Source organism: Necator americanus, chromosome IV (assembly GCF_031761385.1).
Source record: "Necator americanus strain Aroian chromosome IV, whole genome shotgun sequence".
NCBI lineage: Eukaryota > Metazoa > Nematoda > Chromadorea > Rhabditida > Ancylostomatidae > Necator > Necator americanus.
The window spans coordinates 22,281,098-22,308,997 of NC_087374.1; the positions used below are offsets into that span (position 1 = coordinate 22,281,098).

A 27,900-nucleotide genomic window follows, 5' to 3' on the forward strand; every position below is an offset into this window, starting at 1 on the left:
TATTTAGCTGTACTTGGCAAATGGTGCGGCGTCTCTGATCTTCAATCGCTGACGTAGGGCAAGACTTCGAATTCCATCCCTCACTAGCGTGAAGCGGAATACTCCTAGCATCATTTTTTCTATTGAGCGTTCATTGACGCCCACCGCATTTTCATCCTGCTGGCAATGCTCCTCAAGCCACTCGTTTCCTCATTCTCAGCTCGGGGTCGGGTCATTCTTCGTGTTTATTTGCCGACCTAGATAAACGTAGCTGGTGCACTTGAATATGTTCGTTCCGTTGAGTGTGAATGTGGCATCCGAGACCCTTCTGTTACGCACGAACATCGTGTTTTGCAGATCCAGCTAAAGACCGGTGCACCCACATGTTTCGTCGAATTCGGTCAGCATTCATGCCGCTCGGCTGACGCAGATGTTATCAGTACGATGTCATCAGCAAAGCATTAATAGTGTAGCTGCCGACCGTCAACCTTTACTCCCATCTCATCCCACTCTAGTTTTCGCATTGCGTTCTCGAGGGTGCCCGTACTGAGCAAGGACACCCTGGTTGTCCATGGCCTCCATGACCGCTTCTGTCTCAACTGAGTCAAAGGCCTTCTTTAACTCGATAAAGGTGAGACATAGCGGCATTTTTGTACTCACGCGATACCTCGATGAGTTTCGAAGCAGTGTGAATGTGTTTAATCATGCAGAATCCTTTTCGAAACTCTGCTTCTTTGAATGTCTGTCCTTCATCTAACACTTTTCAATCCTGTTAAAGATCACTCTTGCGAAGAGCTTGTAGATGACAGATACTAAGCAGGTTGGGTGATAGTTGCCGATGTCATGTGGATCTCCCTTCTTATCCAACAAAACGGTCTCACTAGCCTTCAAACTGTTTAGGGATCTTGCATTCCGACAGGTATTGGGTGAAGAGAGTTGGAGTGTTGATAAGAACTAGCGAAAGATTCTTCAGATGTTTAAATATTCTCCTGTCGGGACCGAAAGCCGTACGGTTTCTTACCGATATGGTACCATGTCGTACCTCGGACGGGAAAACCTCTGGAATGACATACCCGTCTTCCCTCAAATCCCTCAATGAGGAGGCAAGTGGACATGGCTGACGAAGAGGTCAGGGTAGAAGTCGTGGATCATTTTCTCCATTCCCCTTTTCGATGCTTTTGTTGTTGCATTTGGGTTCCGGAGAGCACTCATCCTTGGGGTGCGGGACAAAAGGTACCCGTGAAAACCGGCTGACCGCTCATGTCCTCCCTTCAGCACCGCGCTCCTCCGCGTAATTACGGCTGCCGCTCCACCAGCTAGGCATCCTCCACGACCGTCTGAGATCACCTACACCCCGCCTCCCTATTGCTCTCTGATCAACGCCGCGCGCGACGTTCGCATCGCGATGAAGCGGTTTTTTGAAGGAATGGGAGTGAAAAACCAATTGCCGCAGCGAATTCTGATGTACGGATTTAGTAAACCAAGCGCATATTATTGGGAATAAAAGAGAAGAATTGGATCCTTCTATCCAATGTAACTTTACATAAGTAAAAATTATCTCAAAAAGATGCTCCAGGAAAAAGAATAACATGCATATATTTTCAAAGATCTCATAATTTAACACATTTCATGCCCCAAGTTTTCATATAAACTAGTAGTGCATAAGTATGTGTTTGTCACGATGTCATTCAGCGAATTCGTGTTCAACCTCAACTGCAGCACCTATAATAACAGTAAATTTATGCGCTAATTACTTTGTATACATTCCTCAAACTTCTTTCTACATTTTACCTTTTCAAAATTTTACTTGGATATAATGTTTATATCGAGCGTCTGTCAAGTACTTCAATATTTGCTTGTACGTTTTATACAGTTTTATATAATAGAACTTTGTATGGTTCTTCAAACTTCTTTCAACACCGTTTTATCGCTTCATTTTTATCTATTCTCTACATAAAATCAATACGAGAGGTTAGGTGTGTTAGTGGCGAACAGAGAGCTTTGTATTTTCGAGATATACCTTTAGGTACAGTGTATGTCTGCGAGACATTATTCGCGCCTCGTTAATCGTTGGATGCCAGTTTTACCCAGTTAGATAAACAAAAAGAAATCCTTAGAAAGGGAAAAAAGGTAAAGAAGATAGCATAACACCGATCAGTGGGACATTTTTTGAAACATCTCTTGCACTCCCAGAGATGGATGAGTGTTTTTCACCTAACAAGTCGAGACAGGATAATTCCTTTTTCACTCGCATTTCTAAATGGCATGTCACTTATACAAACCTATTTCATTCTTTCCTTCTTTTATATTAACTTACAAGCACACTTTATGTAGACGTTCGAACAACATCTAATACCAGGTACTTTCCTTTTTGTTCGATTTTAAAAGCGCATTATAAAAGCTGTGGGCGTGGCGAAAAAAAAATCGTCGTAATAGCGGTAGACGCGGCGAAATGGGAGGGGAGGGCGGAGTGGGCGGGGCGTCTTGAAGACATAGCACAAGAGGAGCAATCAGGCTACTGTAGCGATTATGACGGTATCAGGAAACGCGAGGTGCAATTAACGACGCTCATTAGCCTCCGGGATACGCGGCGGCACATCATATGGGTACCTCTTGACCGTTCCCCCTCATCCTTGTCTTTCGTTTGGAGGATTCTCGACGGGCGTAGCGAATATTCTTTACCGCCTCTGCAGCTTCAGCCAACATTTTTGCTCTTCTCTTTTTAAGATTTTCTTTTATCGCTTCTCTGCAAAGCCTAGCGAGCGGAGATATGCTAGTTGATGATAGTACTGGGACATCGCCCTCTGAACTTCGCGGCTTTCTCTTCTCACTGGGTAAGCAAAAACCTTTTCCGGAGGGGCAGTGGTACGGTCCGTATAAAACTATGGCACAATAGCAATATTCGTCAGGAAAACCCTTTTATTGACGATGATGTGGTCACGATGTGATCAATAAAAGGATTTTCCTGACGGATATTGCTGTGCTGATGATGTACAGTACCATGGGTGACTCCCACGTCCAGCAAAGAAAGGAGGGACCACTTCTGGAGTTGCGAGTTCCCATGGATGGTCTTACTCGTCATGATAAACTCGGAAAGCCTCTCTCTCTGTTCGTTCCATTGTAGGCCGTGGGTCCCGATGTAGAGTTTCTCAGGCGTTCATTTAAGGCCAATCTTAGCGTTAAAGTCACCAACACCTTGTAGAAGGTATGGACTTCTTTGTAACACTTCTCCAGGTCCATATAGAAAGCTTCGACTTCTTCTCCTTCTTCTTTGTAGCTTGATGTTGGAGCGTAAGCGACGAAGAAAAGTCAAAGCTTGCGTTAGAAACCTTTTTCTCAACTGCAGACGTCCGATTCGGGTGGTAAGTTGTTTGAAAGTGTCAAAAACTCGTCAACACGAGTATGACAAAGAACTTTGTTCAAAGTTCTTTGCATACTCGTGTTGAAAAGGACGTCAAGTCCACCAATCCTCTACTGTCGCATGTTCCTAAGAGCAGTTCCTAGTATTATACACGGCGTTCAATGGGTGGCGTCGCTTCGTCGATGCTACCGAAACGGAAAAGGACTAGGATGACGATCCGTACTTACAATGCCCGTACTCTTATCGGATGCAGCCATTGAAGATCTGATGATACAAGCCTGGATGACTCCTGCATCTAGGTCTACCTTCCTTTTTTTCCTTTAGTATTTTTACTCTTAAAGTTATATGTATTTCACAGTAAAGCTACTGAAAGAAAAGGAAGGTAGAGCTGGAACGACTATTGCTTTAACTTTACCGAACCTGCTAAACAACCACCTCCATTCACACATTTTCCATTTGTGTTCGCAAGTTGGTGGCCCTAAGGAAGATAATTGGGGTAGCCTTTAAGAAGGCTGTTCAAATTGGTCTGATTCGCGACTTTAAGGGGACTCCCACAGTTGGAGCAAGATCACTCCTTCCACAGCAATCCACGATCAGCGGGCCATTCAAGTTTCTTCTTAGACTCCAATACAAAATTTCGCCACATAGTAGTTAAAGTGAAATAAAAGAGTTAGCAAGTTGGCAGCGGTCACTAAGCAAATGAAACGGTTTAACAACGAGGACGGTTCATGTGCTATATGGACGTTTTTGCGTTCTGAGTGCAAGTCGAGCACGCACCTCATTACTACTAGTATCAGTACTGCTCGATTCTGTCGCGTCAGAGTGCTTCCCCCCAAGTACATGTTACCAGATACGTCTTCACTAAATCCATTCCACTACAGCCACTTACGCAGCTGGACCGAGCATCACGTCGTTTCGATCCGCATATGGGCAGAATGAAGGAACAAATTAATCTGCCGGCTTTTTGAACATTTGGTGGGAAATAAGATAGAAGGAAAAACTACGAGGAAGAAGTCGAAAAGTGACAACACAACTCGAAACCATTCAATTGCTAGCATTCCTTACCGACGCTTTCTTCAAGTCATTGGAAAACAACGTGTTAAAGGCATTATTTCACGAATCTGACGTTGTAAGGGAAATCGCGGGGAAAGCTAGAGAGGCTTATGAGCATTGCGGGATTAAAGTCATCACTCTCTATTCGTCGTGAAAAAAAAACCGTGGAAGACGTCATCATTCATAATCGAGTCAAAACGACATGAAGCACGGACAATTGCGTAAGCGGCTGCGTTTGAAGCGGTCTGGTGGAGACCATGGTTGGAATCGAGGTGGGACCACGGCGAACTGCAGAGCTGGGCCGCGGTAGCAATGATCCTTACACTATCCCAACCGCAACACTCCATCGCTCCGCTTCCAGCGCAGCCGCTTACGTAGCTGCCATTTCGTGACCCGACTATACGACGATTTCAAAAGAAACGCCACAGTCTTGTGCACGCGCCGCATCAAAGTGTGAACGGTCAAAGGTCACTGATATCTTCCCACCTGCCTTTTCAAGTGAAACAGTGAATAGGCTGCTTAGGGGACCAGAACGTGCACATGGAGGAGCGTCCTGACGTACCTCATAAAAGCTAAGCAGTTCCCATGCGGTTTTTTTTGCAACGATTAGGGAGAGATGAGCGGAACCACCCTGGATCCTGCAACAATCCAGAACCACATATTTTAAAGTATCAACCCACAAATCTGACGAATCTGACGTGGTAAGGATTCCCGATGAACAAACTCTATATGGGGTCGGAGATTGCAAAGGTGGTTCCGCTCATTTCTCTCTAATCGTAGTAAAAAAACGTCATGAAAGACTCCGCTTTTCATCACAGTTTCAGTTGCAACGCTCCACACTTGTTCACTCGCAGTATCCGGCTGCGCAGCTGTCGAAAGCCAACGGGTTCTCCACGACTGCCTATTCAAGTAAATCCTAAGATTAGGCTGATGAGGGGACCAGAACATATACGTAGATGAGCGTTCTAGCGTTCCTCGTAGGAACTAAGGCGGTTCCACGCTGTTTTATAGAACGATCTGAGAGATGTGAGCGGAAGCACTTCTGATCCCGCAACCTGCAATTCCATCTCTAGCTTCCCCCGCGGATTCTCTCACGTCAGATTCGTGGTATGCTGCTATTCACTTTTCCAGCCTCATGGTATGCTACCTTTAAGCAGTCTCTAAAGAGTCCAATTTTTAGCTTCCTCGTGAGAATTGAACTGAACTGAACCTGAACTTTAATGCTCAGCTCAACTGCATCAGATGTTGTTGGTAACGTTCCCCGGTGATGGTTTCGCTCGAGAGTGTAGTTCATGGTAGATCGTTCCTTCAATTTTGCAACATACCCATTGCCTGAAGATGGCTTGTTGAGTAACTCCCAATGTTTTAACGAGCATCTCTTGAATTTCGCATGAATTTTGGTCTGACAATGCCTCCATTTCAGCGCCTTCAAAGATGTCTTCGTCAATCGACGTTCATCAGCTGGGCTTTTCTACGAATTAAAAATAAAGATTATCTTTTGCAAATCTCGCAAGTTATGTTTTGTTGGCATAAAGCTTGACATAAGGTGCGAAGAAATCAAAGTTGTTGCACTTCAGCAAAATGAAATATACTGATCTTTAGAGGGAAGTAATGATGCTTTAACATGGATATAGTTACAAAATGGGGCCGTGTATACGAGTTTGATTGCTACCTGCACGTACTGGCCCTGTTTTAACTAAACGCAATCTAACATTCGAGTGTACGCATTGGGAACGTACGAGCTATATAACCCGCACTATTATATGGCGAAAGATTTCCATGCATTGCAAAAAGGTGCTGTCATCCAGCACATCTCCAAAGCCTCTAACCTGAAAGGTCAACTGCATGAAGGGAGCATGGAATCTTTGGCAACAACCATTCGTTTCGTCACGGTGTACTGCCGAATAATATCAACCGAACTCCAACAAGCCGCTCTATCCAGACTTCTGCGATATCTCTGTGTGCCTTTTGCTGCACTGCAGGAAACACGCATGAGAGATCGGCCGGTCATCAGCATCGAAAATTACACCACATACTGCGGCGATGCTGAACAAAGTAGGTGGCTGCGCGATAGCTGTGAGGAACGACTACAAGAACCTGGTGGAAAAAATATGGCTCAACGTCGTTTAGATACGCCTTTCTACGACTGCAGGATCGCAGAGGATGTAAACTCTAGATCGTAAGTGCTCACGCACCTACGGAAACCGCTGAGGACACCACTAATGACGCCTTCTATGATGAACACAGTGCGTTGATGTCTAAAATACCAAGCCAGCAGATGATCATTGTCGGAATCGACGCAAATACGAAGATGAAACTCGAACAGCAATCCGATGTGCTAGGAAAATGGTATTATCCAGCAGAGCGCACGTCCGACAACGGTGACCGTCTGGTCGATTTGTGCGAACAGACGGGCCTCATATTCGCTTCCACGTTTAAGAGGAATCATCGACGCCATCAGCTCACGTGGCAGGGGTCAACCCTTTTAATGCCTGAAGAACAGCGCAAGCGGAAGATGAGGACTGCTAAACTTCAGCTCGACTACATTCTGGCGAGGAACATTCCTCAGTCAGATAACCGAAAATCTAGAGCTGTTTGGGTCGTCGCGTTCGACTCTGACCACCGTCCAATTCTCAGCTTCAAGATACAGTTCCACAAGAGGAACCAAAGAGTTCCTCCTCAACCGAAATCCGACATGGCAGGCTTAAAAGACGAAGAATGCAGAACGAAATTCCGCCAACATGTGTCTATTCATGCTGGAGTACGGACCAGGGCGTACAATTCTGTATGTGTCGCGTGCAGCACTGGTAACCTCAACCAGGAAGAACATCTTAGAAGGAAGTTGCGTCGTCAACTGCAACAAGACCGCGATAACGAGTGGACGTCAAGAGCAAAGGAGTTTGAAAAGGCGTGGGATGACAAGAACCCGCGGAAAGCCTATGCTTTACTAAGACAGTATAGCGGCAAAATGAAAAGATGATCTCTTGTACGTAACACTGCCAATGGAGTAGATGTCGGTAAAGCAACTCTTCCAATTTGGAAGGAACACTTCAAGACCTTGCTGAACCGGCTAGCACCGTCAGCTCCTGAACTCGAACACGTTCATAGACCGATATACGCGGTTAACGAGAAGCCATCGACCGAGTCGGAAGTTCTTGTCTGCATTCAAAAAATGGAGAATGGAAAATCTGGTGGAGACGAGGGGATTAGCGCAGAAATATCTTCCTCCGTCTGGGATTCGTGAGATGACAAAGATCATCCGTTCAATATGGATAGAGGAAAGGATACCTGACTCGTGGAGACACGCTATCATAATTCCCTCCACAAGAAGTTATCCGTCACGGACCATAGGAATAATCGAGGAATCTCTCCGTTGCGTGTTATGTACAAGGTTTAGGAGCGCATTATCCTGGACCGACTCATTAAACATCGCGAAGAAACAACGCGCGACGAGCAAGCTGGCTTTCGTCCTGGCCGGTCTACGATTGACCAGGTGTTCATCGTCAGGAGAGTGATCGAAATCTGGCAGCGGTATTCGAAGCCAATGCAACTAGCGTTTCTGGACTTTGACGCCGCGCTCGACTCTCCTCACCGAGGCCATCTTCTCAACGCGCTGAGCGCCGATGGAGTGCTTGCTTGATGACATGAGTCGAATGACATGAATGAACGAACAACTGCTGCAGTTCGAACACCAGCCAGATGTACAACACTGTGGTAACTGGAATAAGACAGAGGGTAGTGGCAGGACCCTTCCTGTTCAATTTTGCCATCGACGACATTATGCGAAGAACAGTAGATCAGTGTCCTGCCGATATCATTCTAGCACCATCAGGACACCCTTTGAGTGATCTCGAGTACGCTGACGATTTTGTTATATTCGCAGAAAGCGGTACGAAACTTCAACATGTTGTCATCCTTGTATTGAAGCTGGCTGCAGCCTATGTACTACGTCTACGCCCTGATAAGTGTGAGCATATGTGGATCTCTTCGAGACCTCGAACGGGAATCAGTGTGGACGGACAACCGATAGAACTCGTTGATGAGTTCTGTTACCTGGGCTCTACGCTTAAGAACAACGGCAGCTACGAGAGAGATGTTCAGCAAAGATGCGTTAAGGCCACTTCTACATTTAACTCCTTAACGAGATGCCTGTTGTCGACCCCCATCACCAACGGAGTCAAGCTGCGAATCTACCTATCCGCAATTCGCCCCATCATGATGCACGGATCGGAGACTTGGGCAGCACCATCAACGGTTATGGAGAGGCTTGACTGCACAGAACGAAAGCTGCTTAGACGGCTACTTGGCTACTTTTGGCCTAGTGTATGTCACAATGAAGATCTTTACGCAGAATTTGATGTGGTATACCGGCAGATGACACGTGGAAGATATCAACATCTTGTACCGCCATCGAAAGTGGCTAAAGTAAATCGTCTTCCCTTCTTTGGTCATATATTGAGGACACCGGCGGATCGCCTTGTTCAACGAGTTCTGAGGAGTTTGTCGGGTTCATGAAGAAGCCACCTGGCCGAAAACGGAAGTTCTGGACTGAGTTGGTGAAAGAGGACCTGAGCACACTCGGCGTGGATAGGCAGTTCTGGCGAGACGTAAGGTTTCGCAGAATATGATTTGGGAATTTCAGTTCAAATCCGAATGGATTGATTCTGTGCAAGAAGAAGATCGAGAAGGTTGGGCAGAGCTGTGTTCACAGCACGGCGAAGATGCGGGTAATCGCGTCAGGCGATGACATCAGCCCGCCGATTAAGTCAAGTAACAAAATGGTCCGGTGCGATTTAATGCTATCTTCGCCAATTTTAGAAACCTCTCAAAACTTAATTGTACTCCCAATATGAGAAAACCGAAAACGATGCCAGTGGATGCTTTTCTGCTACATAACCATTTCGCGCTCCCCTGATAGCGCGAAATAAAAATTTTCCGAATTTCTTCAATTTCCCTCGAGGCTTTTGTAGTGCAAAGATTTTGCAAATACCGTTACATACAACTTTAGGTATTCGGTCGTACAGTGCCGTTCGTTAGTTTTCTTCCGTTTCCAGTGTTGATCAAGTAAGTCATTTTCCTCCAAGGGGAGTTCGTCTGTTCGAGTTCTAGTGGCGACTTTTTGGCACTAGTACTTGTTGATGTGTAATTTGACTTTTTCATTTATTTCTAATTTGTCGCCACTACATCTTACATCCCTTAGTTACTTTTGTGGTATCTTCTACAAACATATGGAATACATGATTATCCTATCACTTCCCATATTTGGTGTAGTTATTTCCTGCCGAAAAGCTCTGAGGATTCTGTTTTATTGCCACTTTGACATGAAAGCCTAGGTGAGAAGTGAGAAACCATGGGTTCCACTCTAGTACTGTTACTAGGGGTAGCACGCTAGCTGATGCTGTTTTGTTTCTAAATCGTGAAGTGATTACTTTCGAGTTCGCTTGAAGCAACAAAAAAGTGTAGTGTAGTTCCAAAATTGTACCATGAGGTATGAATTTTCATATTTACGGTGATTTTAATTGGGAAGAAGGTGGTGTTGTACTTAAGAGCAGAACTTCAATTGTCTCAGCATAGCAACTTTACCAAAAAGATGTCGGATGCTGATGACGATGATTTATTTGCTGAATTCGTTGATGCTGATGATGATGCTCAAGGTGATGGTCCTTATAACCGTAGGTTTCATCTAGTTTTTCTTATTATCATAGGCAGTTCAACTTCTCTCGAGAATAAGTGATATTATGCCTGTGATATTATTTTTAAAGATTTCAACTCCCAGAAGAGCTCATCTCAGCGCAGTTTCGGCGGAAAAGATGTACGAACGAACGAGTTTCAGGATACTCAGAAACGTGATATGTACGGTTTTTTTTTTCTTTCATAGCTATGGTTATGCCAAGTGTGTTTACTGCAGAATCCTCGTGGATTTTAATAACGATACTGGGGAAACTGTAGCGCCCTCGAATGAGTTTGAGAAGATGTTGTGTTGTGATGGTATAGAAGTTAGAAACGACGAGAATTTCAAGAAGTATATATTTATAGGTAAACATTGTTTGACCACATTTTGGGTAGAACGTAATTGAAGGGGGAGGGGACACTCATTTGCGCCCTTATTTCTGGAAGTAAATAACTAAGTCACTTGGGGCCCTAAGACCCAAACATTAGTCTTAGAGAATCTATCACATGTAAGCTAAAGTTACTAAGAGAAAAGTGTACGAAAGTGCCTCCAGAAATAAGGGTGCCGATGAGTGGCCCCTCCCCCCACACCTACTTTCTCTCGTTTTTTTTTCGAACCAATAATTTGGATATAGGGTCAGTGAAAAGACTTAGTGCGCTATTAATGAGCCTATCTTGCCGAAAAATAAGGCAGTATTTTTGTTCGAAATCATCTATTTGCTTGCATTGGTTGCCTAAAGGTTAAGATTGCTGTTCGGGTTTGATCTCAACCGTTCAGCGAAGCAAGCTTTTCTTCCTGATGTTCGGGTTTGATCTCAACCGTTCAGCGAAGCAAGCTTTTCTTCCTGATATACGGGTTTGATCTCAACCGTGCAGCGAAGCAAGCTTTTTTTCCTATCTCTTATTCCATGCTGAAATTATTTTTTATTATTATCAAATTAAATTGTTGTTCAATGCAATACTGTCTCCTGTAACAGGTTGCTCTTCTATTTTAGGTGACATTACCAGCGACTTGCTTGTTGCAAAGTTGGACAAGAATATGAATGATCGAAGAGTTGGTCTTCTAAAACACTTTGATTCGTTAAAATAGACTTGTACTTTTATAATGATGTTGGGTTCTTTTAGTACAAAGATGACCTGTTGAACGCTTTCGAAGAAGCTTTACAGCAGCGAAACAATTTTGTGACGTACTTGGAACCCTCACATTCGTACGTTTTAAATTGGTCAGCAGATTTGAGAGAAAGACAACTTCATCACACGCTTTTTCCCTTTGTTTTCTACGTCTTGTTAAAAACACGATTTGCCTGTTAACACTGCTTATTCGCTTAGCACCGCCATTCCACTTTGTTGGCCTTCAATTTCATTCTGAGAACTGTTCCTTCATTACAGTTGTTGTTCATCTATTTGATTAACTGAGATCCCTTAATCTGATATGCTGCTTTGCTATGTCCGTAGGAATATAAGAAGAACAATTTTCTTCTGCTTCTGTACAAGAGATATCACAAAATGGACACTACAAAGTGTATGTCATAGTCCGTACTCTGAACGCCAAGCATAGTCGGGTCAAAACGACACGAAGCACAATGCAGTTTCTTAAGCGGTTGCTCGAAGGGGTGCATTGGAGATAGCAAGGAACGATGTCAGCAACATACATGCGATAGCCGGAGCCTGTTCTCCGACCTCCGTCACTTGTGAACATTTGGCGACGGAATACTCATTGATCTGCACCCCATGAGCTAGACCCCATTCACCTGAGAAGCTGCTGCTTCCTTCCTTCCTTCCTATCGCTATCGGCTGCTTCCTATCGCACGTGTGGTCAACAACGGTCCCCTTAGATTTTAACATCTACGCTCCGCCGCACCACATCGGGCGCAACCGCTGACGCAACTGCACCGTGCTTCATGTCGTTTTGTTCCCACTATGTGCACAGTATTGTAGCAAAAGGAAGAAAAAAAAATCGAGATTCTGCATTTTTCTTTTTTTGAAACGTTTTCTTCAGGTGTTAGGAGGGAGACTGTTTTGGCCATTCATGTTCCGTGTGCTGTGTTGGTTTTTGGTGAAGTATGCAACTTTTACTGAGTTCACATGCGACTCCTCGCCGCGTTTTTCTTCACTTCTTGCAATACCAAATCTATTTCCTTCATGTTCGTTCTAGCTCTGAGTTCTTGCAGTTGTTTTTTTTTGTGTTTTTAGGTCATGTGGAGTTCAGGAATCAATATTTCGTGTCCTTATACTATGTAGATCATCGCAAACGAAAACATTTGAACTGCTTATGAGCCACCTCGAAGAGCTGCAAAAGTTAGCCATTCTATATATTATTACATTACATTCTATATATTTTATCTTTATATAACCACCTTCTGTCTTGTTTTTCAAGAGTTGTTAGTCAGTATGTCCCATGACGAGTTTTAATTTGTTGCAGGGAAAAGCAAGAGGATTTAAACTTGTCGCATCTGTGTATTGCTCAGATCCGTTTTATTAATCGTATCTATGACAGTCGTTCTCTGTTCTGTTCAATATTCGAGAAAGAAATTGAAAAATGGTTGCCAGAGATTAGAAACAGTTTGATTTCGTCGATTCCGGAGGTAAGGTCCATCTTTTTTCGTTATAGAATCTCGATTTACAGAACAATAATCACAGTCATTTTGTAATTATATCGCTTGTTGATCTCCCTATATTGTATAGTATGTGTGCTTGCAATAATGCTAGAGGTTCCAACGAAGGGGAAGGCAGAAATCTTTATGTGCACTGTTCTGTTTGTTATCATTATGATTATAATCATGCCGTGTTTAATTGTTTCATCCTCCAAAAATCTTTCGGGGTGACCCACTGAGAAAGAAAAAATGCACAATCTTTTGTTCTGTATTACTTAGGGTAGCTGATCTGTACGACAATCAGCATGACAAGTTCTAAGTATCTTTGACAAGAGGGAGGGAACGATAAGTGATTCTGTCACGATATTACTGATCGACATCCTTTTTGACATCAATGTTCGTCTTTCTGTCAAAGTCGGAAATTCCATGACCCTTGATTTCGTTTTGCAGTGCGAGAGAGATTAGTAGTTTTATGGTAAATGCATAATAAATACGACACCATCATCTATTACGTACCTAGATGTGTATCTTTTTTCCTTGGATATTTCATGAATTGTGAATGGTGCTGGAATACACAAATGTTATCCCTTTCTAGGTTCTTACTGATATCGGCGTTCAAACTGAAGCAGTACAAGAGCTGCAGTCACTTCTATTGCGTGATGTGAAGACTGATCCTATTGGATGCAAGATGGCTGTTATATCGTCTCTCTCATTGCTCAATTCGGATCCGGAGACGAACAAGAAGGTCTGCATTCTTACTCAAACATGCTCTTTCGGAAGAAGTCGGTAAAAGGTTAGTGTTTAGCTTCAAACAAGAATTATACAATCTCTAAGCAGTTTCGAAGTGGAACTGGTTCCTTCGCTCATTGAGCTTATTCTTCGGCGTTTGGATAACTCTAGCAGGAATGTGTTCTCTGATCTTCTATGTCAGCTTTCGTCTCATTTAAGGATTGATGAACTGCGACCTAGTCGTCAAGGGAAGGTGTAAGTTGTCTTTCCTGTCTTACTTTCCACGTTTTTGGAGTATCTTGTTATATTTTGATTCTGATGACCAAGCATAGGCACTCCGCGTTAGTCTTCGTCGTTTGTTTCTGCGATCGGTTTCATGCTTTGTATCGATTATCGTCTCTACAGAAATTAGTTTCGATTTGCAACCTACTCTGCGCTGTACTTCGAGCCTACGTGTACTAGTTGATTATTCTAGTGTTTAATCAACAAACTTGTGTGTCAACGGCCGATGCACACGTTTTGCGGCTTTCATGTAGTCCATACCTGTGAATAAGGAGAACTTTTCATTATCTTCTCAGAACTGTTTTTTGACCGAAGTGTGATGATCATTTGCAGTCGTCGCTCTTTGGATGACCTCGTAGGAGAAATGTTTGACAAAATCGCCGACTTCGTTGTTTTGGGAGGCGAAACTCTTTGGAAAGAAGTGCACAGATTCTTCAGAAACATAGGGGTAACTGAAAAAGGTGCTTGCAACGATGTCTCACAGGAGAGCGTCATTTCTCCAGACACTAGTTCACCGCATGTAAGTGCTTTCGCTGGGGACTTATGGACCTCCTCAAGTGCATACAAATAGGAAATCTTAGATGAAATTGTTAATAAGATTCATTTAGAGCCTGAGATTATTCGAAGTAATGCTTTCGATTGCCCTTTTATCACTTCGTTCTTGTCCTCTCAACGTCGCGACTACAATTAAGCAGCGCTTTGTTCAGTCTCAAGAAAACATCGAATCACTTAGTCGTTTGTTCAGCACCGCCTTGAAGTTCAAAACGGTAGGTTTCCATCTGAGATTTTAGTTCGACACAATCTTTAAAAAAGCTCAGTTCTTACTTAAAGATTTCACGATTTCAGTTTTGTGAACGCAATGTGAATTCGATCATTTCTGTTGCTCAACAATGTTTGTGGTCTAGAAAACCTGACTCTCAGAAGCTTGGAGCAGATATTTTCAAAAACCTTGTTCTTTTTGTGCCTAAACATATAGAGGTAGGCATTTTTGTATACTTATAACATATATTGTTAAAACAGAGTCAGTAATTCGATGATGAGGATTTCTAGATAGCTAGCATTTGTTAGGTCTTCAAGAGAGTTTAGCTTTCTTTTCTGGCATTATAAAGTGGATCATAATATCAGATTTGCAGCTGGTACTTAAGACGATGCTGTCACATATAGTACAGTCGGAAACAGAATCTGAAGCCATCCTTAACGAATTTACGGCACTGATTGTTGAGAGACCTAAAGCAGTAGGACCATTCATTGGCCTTGTGTCGGTCAGATCCATATTAGTTTATACGTGATATCTCCATAACTGCTGCCCAAAAGAGCAGCTTTTCCCGTGAACTCTCATTTAAAATGGCTACATTCAGGGATATTTCTTCGTTCTTGACCGAATGACCACTGGAAATGTGAAAAGATTGTTTCGTGCCGTTTTTCGACTTTATGCTGCTGAGCCGTCAACGATGTCTCAAAAGGTTCGCTTTTCGTCGAACAATTCGTAAATAGATGATTTTTTAACTGGTGGTTCAGGACAATCTCAATGCAATGATACCTTTGCTACTTCGCGCAGCCGACAACGTTCAGCCGATTTTTGGTGTGTTAGCTGCGTTAATGAAACTGGAGACAGCACTACTGTTGGAAGAGTAAGTTGATATATATATATATTTTTTTTTTTTTTAAATTAAAAAAATAATTTTCCCCCCAAAAAAAAAAACATAAAATAGTTCCTTTGGAAGGCCAAAAAGAGGAGAAAAAAGGGGGGGGGCTAAAAAAAGGGGCCCCGTGGCCACGGCTTATACACCCGGCAACCCCCGCCCACTATATAGCTATCACGTCGGCCATTTTTTGATTTTAATTAATTGGTCAGTGAAGGTGGGCGAAGAAAACACCACAAAAAACTCTGAAGTCCGGCTTTAGTCGGACGTTCACTGATATATATATATATATATATATATATATATATAGCGTGATGATAGCGCAAGATTTAAATATGTGATGTTATTCTGTTTTAATTTTTTTTTGTGTCTTGGAAACAGGTTAGTCCCACTGTTGGTTCTTGGCTTATCCCCGTAGAATTATAGTTCGCACCAATGACCAGCTGCTTTTTGATGTTACAGATATCCAACGAGAGAAGAAGATGTGCGAAACTCATTGCAGTTATTAGACGAGGCTCGTAGTGCTTCCAGCTACATTCGAACATGTTATTATTCTGGGCTAGCTGATGTTTTGCGCGTCTGCTTTGGATGCTCGAAATGTATAGCGATGGTAAGTGTAGTCATCTACTTTTTTTGATACGAGATGTTGATTGCTATTTTTAGCATGAGTGGCTCACTGTTTTTGTGGAAGAATTTCGCTCCGATTTTTTCACGGATCAGTATGAACCCTCGAGGCAAGTTATTTGATATAGCTACTGCAATGTGTTATTAGTATTGTAGTGAAGTCTTCTGCAATAATCTTGATTATGGATTTCTCTTTATGACATAGTATCGGATTTTTACTAAATTATATAGATTTAGTGAGTTCGAAGGTGCAAGGTACATTTACCAGGGCTCAACTTTGTGGCTGAAGTGCTCAAACAGTCAAAATCTTGGCGAGGCTACTCCCTTGTTGGAAGCAGTAATGGTCAGTCCAGGAATATGTTTTCGGTTGAAATCGTTCTCGATTACTAACTTCAGGAAGCGATTCGACTACAAGAAACATGGCCGATTGCTGGTACGATGGAAGCGACGCAGCGAGACCTTTGGTCAAGAATTTTCTATGCACTAAGTTTGTTATTTTGAAGACTAACATGGTAGCTCATAGCTTTGTTGTGAGCAAAAGAGATCTTCTTGCTAGCAGATGGTTTTAAGCGTGATGTTTCTGCCGGAAAGTGGAATGCCGTGCAAACTAACTTGTTTCTATGATCAGTCGATCCTTCTTTGCAGTTTCTCAAATCTTCATCTTTAGGTGCTAATATTTGCGTACAAGGAGTGAATGACAATTCGAAAACTTCGTGTGATACATTGTTTCGCACAATCCAGTGGATTCGGACGGTATCTTGATATTGCTATCTCTTGTTTCTTCAACTGTTTCCTACTTGGTTATCAAATATGTGGTTGTTGACATTCAGTTTTCTGTCACTGTAGGGACTGTGTCCATAAGTATGAAGATATGAAGCGCGGTGCAGTTATGTAAGTGACTGCGCTGAAGGCGATGCGGTGGAGCTAGCCATTGGGAGCGAGGTGGGACCATCGCAAACTGCAGCGATGAGCGGTGCTAGTAACTGTCTCCGCTTGATTCTAACCGCTAGGTTCCACCGCTCCTAGCGCTGGTAACTACACCGAGTTTCGGGTCGTTCTGAATTGACTGCAGCTGTAACAAATAACATATTAATGTTTTAAAATGCTCTTTCCAAACATTGTTGTTTTAATTTTAATTTAACAAGGATCTGAAAAGGTACGCTGCTTGAGCAATATGACACAAAAGTATTCCTTTCAGCTATTTAATGTATTCTCAGAAGAAGAGGCTTGCACAAGCGTTGACAGTGCTACACTCGATGAATTGTGGACGAAAAAGTTTCTGCTGATGTTTGAATGTCAAAAAGAACTTACATCTAAAGCGAAAGGTATGTTCTTGCAACATGTTAGTTGCGTTACATGCTCTCTTGTTTCGAAGTCTTCAGCATTTGGACAATGGCCAGTGCCTGATCAAAGCCCGCTGTTTCCAATTACTGTTGTCTCTTTGGACTCTAAGAAAAAACCTACGAAGAGAGCACCTAAAAGAAAGCGAAATGCACCAACAGACGAGGGGGAGGAAGTTGCAGAGGTAGTTTGAAGTAATATTCATCGGAATGTGTTCTGTCTGTATTGTTGAGACAGTATGTAATTGTAGTTGTTTATTACTTGCCTTATATTCATCGATATTTTTTCGTACTTGTTCGATTTTATATGAAATCTCTAGAAAGGTTGTCTTTTCCATTTAAGGCTATACTTCCGCTAATGCAAGCACCTTCATTATGTGGAGGAGAAAAGAAAAGGTATTTAATATTGTGGTATTAACATAGCTTCACTAGAGGAAATTTTCAGACTTGTTGGCAAAAGTGTTCCACTAGCTAAACTGACGTCGTGTATGAAGACGTTGAAATTATCAGCAGTGGTAAAACTCATGAAGGTGAGTGGTTGCTTCTACTGTTTTTACATCGTCGATAAGGTGAGTCTCCTGAGGTCTAGCCAGTTGAAAGCTAATCTAGTAATTATTATTGGGTTGTCATAAACTGCGGCGTTTTTTTAAAGATTAGGTTTTCACATAGATAAACAAGAAATGAACAACAAATCAATTAGTGAAACGTTCTCTGTTAGTTTTTTACACCTTCTCAATGTTCGAAAAGCTGTTCAATGTTTCGACGGTAGAAATCAGTTGGTTTCCACTCGAAGATATCATCCAGCCAAGCCTTCAATTCCACGTTATTGTTGAACGGACCGCTACGCAATGTCATTTCACAAATCTCTCGAGTTGATTCTGTAGCTTTGGCACCCGAACGCAAAAGATAGAAGGTGTCGGAAACACTCTTTTTTTAGTCGATTTGACACTCCATTTTAATGAACTGGAAAGAGCAGAAAAAGTATCAGCACAAAATGCCAAACACATTTTGTTGAGCACATTATTTTCTATCGAATAACATAAAAGAATACAATGACATGCCAGAAATTCTTATTTTCCACGCAAAATTTCCACTTAAAAACACCGTGACCTATGGGCCAACCCAGTAACTAATCTTCGTATCCTGGAAATGCTAAGGAGGACATAAACAGCGAAAAGGTTTGCTGGATTGACTTTCTGCCACCTGCGTTAACCTTCAAGCAAAAAAAAAATATGATTTGCTAATTGTTGCAAATAGTACGCAACTAATATGTTTGTGTTCCCACGAAAAAGTCTTTTGTTGATGTTGGATCGCTACTGATGGTACGTCATAACGTAGTTCAGTTGACCCAAGGTAGGCGGCGAGCATCTATTCTGCTTATGGATCACTTACTAGAAATATTGAAGCAAGTATGTCCCAGGATTGGAAAGAAGTCTCTACCTTGGGCGAAGGTAGTTGTAATTTTGTGTATTTTTCAAATGATAATTCGAAAGAAAATTTAGTGAATTTAGGGAGAGTCATCAGCTGCCTGTCTTCATGGTGATGTAAGTCATATTTCAGCCCAGGTGGATAAGGTGATTAGTTTAAGTAGAAACTTAAATGATTTTTTTCTTACTAACTTGATGCTACATTCAACATATTTTGAGAATATACTGAAGTATATTATATATTTTGAACTTGGTTCAGGTTTTGATGTTGGTATATTACCTGAACCTGTTCCATTTAGTTGTTACCTATCCTCTGGAATACATTCTCGAAGACTGTCTCATATTTCCGGGACCAGTTTAATTCGTCAGCAGTGGTGACAACAGAAACCGATGTAATTAATGCTCTACTGAGAAGGCTTGTTTCCAAGAACTTTATTCAAAGTGCATTTAGGTTTCTGATCAACTGGCGGACCTGTTACGGCTTTGTCTTGCTACTCTGGCGCACTTGTTCTCATGGTTAGCCGAAATATTTTCTTGTGTATGTGATGGCAGTTGTGATATTTATCACAAATAGAATTATATTTTACACAAATGATATGTAGTGCGAAATATTCTTATTTAAGAGGCCTGCTTAGAGGATTATTTCTTCACAGTGCAGAGAATTGTTTGTTGTTCACCAGTCACAGTCTCTCTGTTGCAGATGTTGTATTTAGCAAGATAATAAGGTGACAAAATTCACTAGGATCTTCCTTTTTCCTAAACTGTTTGATGCATAAACAAGCACGTTTTGATGCACTACATCGTCTCCCATCGAAACATTGCGACTATCATTGTGTAGACTTCAGTTACAACTTGATTTTCTCTATTAGGGGATGTAGTGCAATCGAAACGACATGAAACTCGGTGCAATTACGTAAGCGGATGTGCTCGAAGCGGTGCGGAGAAGCGTATAGGGACGATTGGAAGGGGATCTTCGCTAGCACCATTCATCGCCGCAGTTAGCGATGGTCTACCTCGATCTCATCCGTTACTTGCATCGCCGCGCAACTTCACCGAGTTTCATGTTGTTTCGACCCGAATATATCTAGAACAGTTGCTAGATGGAATGAATGAAGTACTGAGATCTGTCGCGATCGATGAGTAAGCGATAACAAATGAAATTTTCCTATAATGTGCACTATTTTAAGGAACTACGTGTCGGTGTTGCCCAGTGATTCTGATGCAGTGTCGACGAGAAAGAAGAGTCGCCGTGAAAAACTTATGGATATTTTAGAGCATGCCATTCTTCAGGAAGATAGCGAGGTTCTAGTTTTTTGTTTACGCGGTCTTCAAGTAAAAATTAAGTTCTGTTAAGAGGGGTGCTGGTAGCGAGGCGGAAAAGAATGTTTACGAATACCTGATTGATATGTGCGAAGTGGTGCCTAATGTCGGTGTCGCGATCGTTCTCTTGGAATGTGCATCATCGATTCACTCACCTAGTGAAGAGCTCAGCAGTAAATTAGGTTCATTTCGAAGGTGTCTGGTGTGGTGTACTTTTTCTGATTTACTGTCACTCTCATTCAGCTCGACAAACACTGGGATTTTTGAAGAAGGAATGGTCGGACAAAGAAGGAAAAGCGATCAAAGGGGCAACACTGACGTCGGCTGTCAGAAAACTGCTGAGGTTAACCACATACATTTTAATTTATTTTTATTGGACCTTACTTGAGAAGAGGGGAGTTACATTTAATAAGTTTGCATATGAATCAATTTCAGTCATTACCTAAATCTTCGACCTGTGAACTGTCGACTTTGCGCGATACAATGGATTCTTGCTAAAAAGCTTGCTGATTTGGTAGGATGAGAAATGGCGTAGAGAATTTTTGATCAGATCCATCAAAGAAATTTGTTTATTAGGTGTATAACTGAGTTAAGGTTCCTCATGACGAAAGAAGGAAAAGTAAAGTGTACGACCAAGAATCGGACGATCCTGATTTGAATGAACGTTACACAAACCAAATCTTTGCCTGTTTCACGAGGTATTTTTCCATTGCACTTTTTTTGTTATAACAAAGCACACTGTAGTCGCGGTTGTTATACTTCTCTACATTAGTTATTTTTTGTAATGGGATCTCTGAAGACTTATAGATATTTATCTTAGACATTTTTGCTTGAAACTGTATACGATGGACCTTCAGAGCCACATTTGGAACGATTTACAAGGTCCTATTTGTTGCCATGAACGATGCACTATCAGCTGAGGTAGTTCAACTGCCTGGAACCGTCTCTAAAAGAATTGCTGTCGAGAAGGTTCATATCTTTGTCAAATTTTTAGTGTATAGTTGCTCAAAACGACATGAAGCACAGTGCAATTGCCTGCGCACCTTCTCTAGCGGTTAGAAGCGCGCTGGAACCCTTGCTGACACCACCCATCGCTGCAGTTTGCGATCAATCCTCTTTTCAATCTGCTGCTTCTACCGTGCCGTTTTGAGGGCGTACGCAAATGCACCGTGCTTCACGTCGTTTTGAGTGACTAAAGTTGTAATGATTTTTGTGCTTTCTCAGTGTTTGCGTACTTGGAATATCGCGGCTGGATGCGTATCGTTGTTTGGACTGATGTTACGGGTCAGAGAACTACGCAGTACTTCTCTTCTCGTGACAGCAATCAAAGAAGGGAAAAGATTCCTTGGTATGATGTGCAATAAAAGGTTGGCTTCATGTTGCTTTACTTGGCATTCCAGTCATTTTTCATGTTATATTCTAGTCATACGAGTCATACGAAGAAAAAAAGATGGTTTTAATTTTTTAATGAACTAACTCAACAGTTCCAGTATTCCTTTTTTAATATATTAGGTTGAGTAGAAAGTTCTTGGACAATGTGGTAGTGATGACTTCTAGAGATCATCACTCAGCAAAGAGCTGACAAAAATGGACGTGTTAAATACCGTTTGATAGAGTATAAAAGGCCCTTCGAAATGTAGGTTAACAATTACACTGAGCCAGTTGTTTTCCTGCCACCATGCCGCGCAATTTCAAGCCGTCGTCACTCCACCTCCGCAACGTCATACTCTTTCTCCATCTATCTGGCCAAAAAACCCGCGGATATCGACCGATGGCGGATATCGACCGATGATAGACGTCTGAAGGAAATTTACAAGGAGCGCGTCCCCGCTAGAAGTACAGTCTAAAAGTGGCACTCGAAGTTTGCGTCGGGCGACTATTCCATCGAAGATGAAGACCGTTCGGGTCTCCCGGTGGAGTTGGATTTGGACTTACTGCGGAGACACGTGGAAGCCGACCCGAATACTCGCGAACAGACAGTCGCTCTTGGAGTGAGTCAAACCACAGTTGTTTGCGGATTGAAGTCAATCGGCGAGGTGCGAAACCTAAGTGGATGGGTACCACATGCTCTGACGCAGTATGAGATGGACTGCCGCGTTGGTACGGCAATTTCTCTCCTCACGCTCAAGCGCACCCACACGTGGCTTGAGCACCTAGTCACCGAGGATGAGAAGTGGATTTCCTATTTTAACATTCACCGGCGTGCTCAATGGGTTGGCGAAGGTACGGATGCAGAAGACGTCCCTAAACTTAACGTACACGCCAAAAAGGTTATGCTCTGCGTCTGGGGGAGCGTGCACGGCGTCGAATACTGGGAGCTGCTCGCTGAGGGATGTACAATGACCGCAGACGTCCACATAGAGCAACTGAGAAATTTGAAGACAAATCTCGAAAATGCACGCTCGCAGCAGCGCGAAGTCTACTTCCAGCACGACAACACTCAGTTACACATTGGAAAAATGACCGAGGCTGAACTGAACAAGTTCTTCTGGACCATTTCACCACATCTAACGTATTTCCCAGATCTGGCTCCCTCGGATTACCACCTTTTTTCCTATCTCCAACATCATCTGGATGGTCAAGACTCCCAAACCCACGACGACATCAAAAAGGCACCCGAGCAGTTCTTCAAAGAACAGTCCCCAGCGTTCTGGAGCAAAGGCATCTACGATCTGCCTGGACGTTGGCAGAAGACCATCGATGCCAATAGGGCATACTTCAAATGATTTACAGTTATCGTTTGAAAATTGCAAAGTAAATAAAAATATTGTCAATTTGTCCGAGAACTTTCGACTCAACCTAATAATTTCTCTAGAGGCTTCCTTTAAAATCACCTTTGTTATATTTGTTTTCAGCAGCTCTTTCATGTACTTACTGGAAGATAAAGCCCGCCTTGCAGACGTGACAGAAAATGTTGTGGAAATTATTAAGTCGGTGCAGATTGGAAATCGAAATTTCCAGAACATTTGTGTACATGCAAAGGTAATTTGTTTTCCTTGTATCCATCTAACTGCAATTCAATATAATATTTGGATAGGAAGTATCGGGGATTTTCTGCATTTTTTCCATCTTCTTTTATTTTATTTTCGACTTCAAATGAAAGAAAGGATTCTCGCGGAGTTCTATCGAGATTTAGGAATTGATGTGAGAAAGAGTGAGGTTTTTGCAATTTCTACTATGTTGTATTAAAATGTACCAGGTTGGAAATTTGCGTTCGGGAAATAGTTGTAATTTGTAAATGTGCTTAAATGTAAATTTCGGATACTATGATAACGGTCATTTTTAATTTTGACCCATGTATAGATATATCAAAATGTTTGTTATTTTGGATTTTTTCCTATGATCCATTTCGTCTTTCAGACAACTCGTTCTAACGTTCTGCTCAAACTCGTGCCAGATTTTCGAGTAACAAACGAACAATGGATGAGAGGCATTCAAGCAAAACTTGTTGGGATCAACTGTTTAGAAGCATTCGAGATTGGGTTGCTGAAGCCACGCGATATCAATGTGCGGACTCTCCTTCACTCTTCTGGTTTTTTTTTTCGTGTTTATCAAGTAGTAGTTTTGCATTGTTTGCATTCCTAGGGAGAGGAAATTATCTATTCTGGAGATGATCGTAGTAGTTCCAGCCGCTCTGAGTCCGAAGCAGAAGAAAACGCTGAGGAGGTCTTTTTTTCACATTCCTATTGCGCTAGATTTTGTTCTTAATCTAAGACCTTTGTGCTCGTTCTAAACTTTTTATTTTATTTAGACCATGTGTCACTTAAATATTAAGTGCATGTGTATGTAAATCTCTTGCTTCAAATATTTTTCCTTCAACTTTTCGAAAACGTTCTTTTTAGGCTCAATCTGGTTCCGATGACGGGAATACTAGTGAAGTATATTAGTGATGTTAGCCAAGATTCTATTTCCTTTTTCATGAGATCTCTTTTTTTAAGCAGTTTTTTTTTAAAAATGAGTTGTGGGCAAGGGAACGTGCTAGAAGGGTGTTACAGTTTTGCCGTTGGGGTAACATAACATATGTATGTATATTTTGTTAGCACATTTTGTTTCGTTAGTGTTTTGTTTTGAAAGAGTTTTTACCGATACAGTGATATAAATGTTGACAGTTCGATGAATTCTCTGTATTACTTAAATCATTGATAAAGTACATATTTGTATCTAGGAAATAAAAGGTTCTAGTTTGCTAAAGTTATCAGTGTTTCGGTATCCGAAAGCAATGAAATCTTGGGAAATTTGAAACATTTCGTGACAAGAATGTAAGGAACTATAGGCGATGCGAATTTTCGCTCTCATTTGCAACTCTTAATATTCACACCTTACTATTCAACAACGTTGTTAGTATTCAGCTCGAATTTTGCTGCGTTCTTCCATATTTTTAACGATAGCTTGCAGTTCTACATCTGTTCGTGGTCAGATATTTTCCTTGAGCGCTTTGCGATCGGTCTTTTTGTTGAACTGGCTTATCGTTGTCGTTTGTATCGATTCACGTTATGCAGTAAAAAATTTGGCTGGTTCGTCAATACTGGAGGTTTACCGAGTTCAGTTGTTCATGTAGATTCCAAGATTTCCGGATGGATTTCTACTCCCTTGCGACTTGCGTTTCCGTATCCCTACAACCATCGGGCTAATATCATAAACCAGCTTAAAATTATGTACTTCCACAGGTAATCGAAAAGAAGGATGATGAGGATCTTGTTTCGTGATCCGAAATTCATTCTGCCGGTTTTGCCCTTTTTTCCGAAGTCTTGTTACGCTGGTTCTGGAATGATTGACACGGATGAAATCACCATCGTTGACGATGAAGGAGAAGACGAAATTGGTATGGTTGAAGCCGCTGAAGATTTCGATGCTTTAGCCAACGAGTCTGCTGTATATCTGATTGTCGCATTGAATATTGCTGTAGCAGGGTTCCTAGTTAAATGTTTACTGTGGTTAATAAAGGTAAGTGAAGATGTCTCAAAATGTATATTATTAAGTTCAGAAGGAAATGTGAATTATTTCTTTCAGTATATAAATAGTAGTAGCACTACTATCATGAATTGGCCTTGCAATAAGCTGTCGAACAATACTATTCATTCTCTCAGAGAAGGTAGCCATCAAATTCAAATGGAAGAAAGACATTCCTCAGCCAATGGAGCTGTTCTTCATGGTGGGCGGTGAACGATTTCGTTGTTTTCAGTGGATTTGTGAGACATTTCAAGTGCTAATTATTGTTGGCGTAATTATTATAGTTGAAAGTGACTCACTCATGGTCGACAATTCAATTCAGCTTACTAAAAAATCCGTAAAGCTCAATTCCTCATAGTAGTCCAGAGTCCAGAAGAAGACGTGTAAAACAAACCTGTTTGATCCCGTCTCTCCGACGATGCGACTTGTTACGGGTAACAGGACGAGGGCGATTATGTAACGTTTCTATGAGTTTGCGAGGTACAGCAGCTTCTGACACTTATTTGAGTTATACTAGCTGGATAACTGGTACTGCGACGAACTGGGATTTCTTTGTTTTATTCAATAATAAGTAGTTTCGTTAGCAGACGAGATCACGCAGGGTTGTCTCACACTCCTTTTTGTGGATTGCTGGAGAGCACTGAGCACGCTCGTACTCATGAACTATGTACACTCCTATATATCCGAGGAGAGATCCCAGCATCCTCAATTTCATGATACGCTGTCTTTATGCGATCTTATTTTTGTTGGCATTTAACTCATTAACAGTGATAAAAGGAGGAGGTATGTTGACGAAAAGATGGACAATTCATGTATATTAAAGGCATCACTCCACGAATCTGAGGTGGTACGGATTTCAGGTGGAGTATTCGTATACAGGATGGGAGACTATAGAGAGGGGGGTGATTCCGTCCATTTCTTCCTAATTGCCGTAAGAAAAGGCCCGTAAGATACGGCTTCATTCGTTTTGGCGCACTATTTTCTACAGGGAGTTCGACTGGAGCGCGCAAGCCTTGTGCGGCGCCGCATCTTCCTGCCCGTTTTTTACGGCAATTAGGAAGAGATGGACGGAATCACCCCCCTCCCCATAGTCTCCCATCCCGTGAACGAATACTCCACCAGAAATCCGTACCACCTCAGATTCGTGGGGTGATGCCTTTAACTTTTGTTATGTTTTCAAGAACACTCAAATTTGAGAGATTGCGAAATATTCGATAAAGTGTGATGTCTGTTGGGTGGTTCTAACCATTTTAACCGCCTAGACTGTGATAGTGTATAGAACTTTTTTATTTCAGACATTGTTTGATTCCTACCAGAATCAATTCGTTGGACGTTTCTAGAAAAAAGGTATCAACTCGATACTCATTCGAGATAGAGTAAATAGTTTCAAATTTGTAGATGTTATCGATATCGATAAAAGTTGTTTCGCGTTGAAATGCAGGTTTGCTTTGGATGGTTTGACATAGGTTGAAAACCTCATGAGTAATTTCTACTTTTGGTGGCATTAATCGTTCTTGTCCTTACTGTAGTTTTATTCATCGCAAAACTGGCAGCATTTTGATGTTGGGGGAAATCCTTACGATATTCGGAGCTTAGATCGCAAAAAACTTGCAAAACATGCTGCTGACGTCAGCGTCAAATCCCTGCCTTGCATGGGTATGTCGTAGTTAAACAGAACGTTAACCGCGGAAGGTTTGCTACAGACACAAAATTGAAAAATATGAAAATCTCCTATGAAAACTTCAACTTTGCGGATATTTTCTCTCACGTTTTAATCAATTCCACATTTCACCAAACATCAACGAGCTTCTTCTCAACAGCAGTGACAACATATTAAGATAAAAAAGTAGGACTTTTCAAATAGAACAAAAATGGTATATTATTTCTCAAAATTTATTTCATCTCCTTCGAAGTACTCCCCATTTGCACCAATACAGTTTTGCCAAATCTTCTTCCAATCTTCGAAATATACTTTGTTTGTTATACTCTATATTCCGGTTTTGGCGTAACTCATTAACAACTGGCACTCCTCTCATGAAATTTGACACGGATGTCAGTAAAGGTTGTACCAACATAAGAAAAAAATATGCATTTGGATAAAACTGGGAGTTTTAAATTGAAAAGTCTTCCTACTTTTGGATCACAGCAGTATATGAAGCTATGGCTAGGCCGCCCTCTATGTAGCTGCGGAAAGTATACCTTATATTCAGCATCTATTGAACTAGCAATTATATGTACCTCTACTTTTGTTGGTTAACAGCTTATACCTTTTGGAACTAATGAGGCTACCATACGTGGTATTCTTTTAGAAATAAGTCATTTTAGAAAACCAAGCAACTGCCATTTGCTCCTCTCCATCTGCTCCGGTTAAGGAGAAGTGAAGCTTTTCGTGGTGCTACTCAATGCACTCATATGATAGCCGTGCACAGTGATCGACTCGTTTCCGTTCGTCTCCATTTCTTCAGCAGCAGAAACAATTCGATCGCATCTTTTCACACCTTAGAATGTTCCAAACATTTTCTTACTTTTGTTTACTTTGTTAGATATTTACTTTATGTAGACATTGCATGAAGTATCCTGTAATCCTATATGAAACTGTTGTGAGTAGGACATGAAATAATAAACGGAAAAACATGAAAATGGTGAAATACGGTGACTCAAAAGCGGTAATTTATATCAGCTAACCTGGTCATCTCGCAGGTAAGCATGGAAAAAAGATGGTATAAAAGTAGAAGAGTGAGGCACTGCTAGGCCCACATCCTGATAGGTCGAACGCCTGAAGGGAACATGGAATCTTTGGCGCCAAATATCCGTCTCTCAACGTTGGACTGCTTGTCGTTGTCGAATGATTTCTAAGAAGCTGGTCCGTCCATATCAATATCTCCATACATCGTCTGCTGCACTGCAGTCCCCACAGATAGTCATCAG

At 41.8% G+C, this 27,900-nt stretch overlaps 5 protein-coding genes across 10 annotated transcripts; all 5 read left to right on the forward strand.

Moving 5' to 3' along the window:
• Positions 1 to 6,156: 6,156 nt before the first annotated feature.
• RB195_002338 (uncharacterized protein) lies at positions 6,157 to 6,576 on the forward strand (the record flags this gene model as incomplete). The annotated part of the gene is made up of 1 exon (XM_064199559.1): positions 6,157 to 6,576. One exon carries the CDS (start codon positions 6,157 to 6,159, stop codon positions 6,574 to 6,576), a length of 420 nt encoding a protein of 139 aa, XP_064055440.1.
• A 71-nt stretch (positions 6,577 to 6,647) lies between these two features.
• Positions 6,648 to 7,373, forward strand: RB195_002339 (uncharacterized protein; the record flags this gene model as incomplete). Of its 2 annotated transcripts, none has more annotated exons than XM_064199560.1 (1): positions 6,648 to 7,373. In XM_064199560.1, one exon carries the CDS (start codon positions 6,648 to 6,650, stop codon positions 7,371 to 7,373), a length of 726 nt encoding a protein of 241 aa, XP_064055441.1. The 2 variants fall into 2 exon arrangements, with proteins under 2 accessions (XP_064055441.1, XP_064055442.1); XM_064199561.1 differs by having other exon boundaries at positions 6,672 to 7,373.
• Positions 7,374 to 8,092: 719 nt separating this feature from the next.
• RB195_002340 (uncharacterized protein) lies at positions 8,093 to 8,908 on the forward strand (the record flags this gene model as incomplete). Its single annotated transcript, XM_064199562.1, has 1 exon — positions 8,093 to 8,908. The coding sequence occupies one exon, from the start codon at positions 8,093 to 8,095 to the stop codon at positions 8,906 to 8,908; it is 816 nt and encodes a 271-aa protein (XP_064055443.1).
• Positions 8,909 to 9,017: 109 nt separating this feature from the next.
• Positions 9,018 to 23,909, forward strand: RB195_002341 (uncharacterized protein; the record flags this gene model as incomplete). 3 transcript variants are annotated; one of them, XM_064199564.1, is made up of 41 exons in its annotated part: positions 9,018 to 9,128; positions 9,402 to 9,457; positions 9,941 to 10,065; positions 10,156 to 10,246; positions 10,302 to 10,429; positions 11,059 to 11,117; positions 11,189 to 11,271; positions 12,257 to 12,361; positions 12,486 to 12,648; positions 13,253 to 13,402; positions 13,463 to 13,641; positions 14,002 to 14,188; positions 14,277 to 14,435; positions 14,515 to 14,646; positions 14,802 to 14,930; positions 15,027 to 15,131; positions 15,187 to 15,299; positions 15,774 to 15,921; positions 15,975 to 16,045; positions 16,173 to 16,278; positions 16,332 to 16,422; positions 16,603 to 16,688; positions 17,134 to 17,260; positions 17,318 to 17,460; positions 17,619 to 17,671; positions 17,721 to 17,805; positions 18,619 to 18,726; positions 18,787 to 18,849; positions 19,002 to 19,094; positions 19,154 to 19,218; positions 19,890 to 20,004; positions 20,057 to 20,204; positions 20,266 to 20,365; positions 20,458 to 20,536; positions 20,617 to 20,720; positions 20,880 to 20,991; positions 21,247 to 21,389; positions 22,878 to 23,004; positions 23,383 to 23,529; positions 23,608 to 23,688; positions 23,865 to 23,909. In XM_064199564.1, the coding sequence occupies 41 exons, from the start codon at positions 9,018 to 9,020 to the stop codon at positions 23,907 to 23,909; spliced, it is 4,515 nt and encodes a 1,504-aa protein (XP_064055444.1). The 3 variants fall into 3 exon arrangements, with proteins under 3 accessions (XP_064055444.1, XP_064055445.1, XP_064055446.1); XM_064199565.1 differs by having other exon boundaries at positions 9,941 to 10,047; XM_064199563.1 differs by lacking the exons at positions 9,018 to 9,128; positions 9,402 to 9,457 and having other exon boundaries at positions 9,984 to 10,065.
• A 796-nt stretch (positions 23,910 to 24,705) lies between these two features.
• On the forward strand, positions 24,706 to 27,353 carry RB195_002342 (uncharacterized protein; the record flags this gene model as incomplete). Of its 3 annotated transcripts, none has more annotated exons than XM_064199566.1 (3): positions 24,706 to 24,966; positions 25,033 to 25,174; positions 27,298 to 27,353. In XM_064199566.1, 3 exons carry the CDS (start codon positions 24,706 to 24,708, stop codon positions 27,351 to 27,353), a joined length of 459 nt encoding a protein of 152 aa, XP_064055447.1. The 3 variants fall into 3 exon arrangements, with proteins under 3 accessions (XP_064055447.1, XP_064055448.1, XP_064055449.1); XM_064199568.1 differs by having other exon boundaries at positions 24,790 to 24,966; XM_064199567.1 differs by lacking the exon at positions 27,298 to 27,353 and adding an exon at positions 26,268 to 26,278 and having other exon boundaries at positions 24,790 to 24,966.
• Between the last annotated feature and the right edge of the window lie 547 nt (positions 27,354 to 27,900).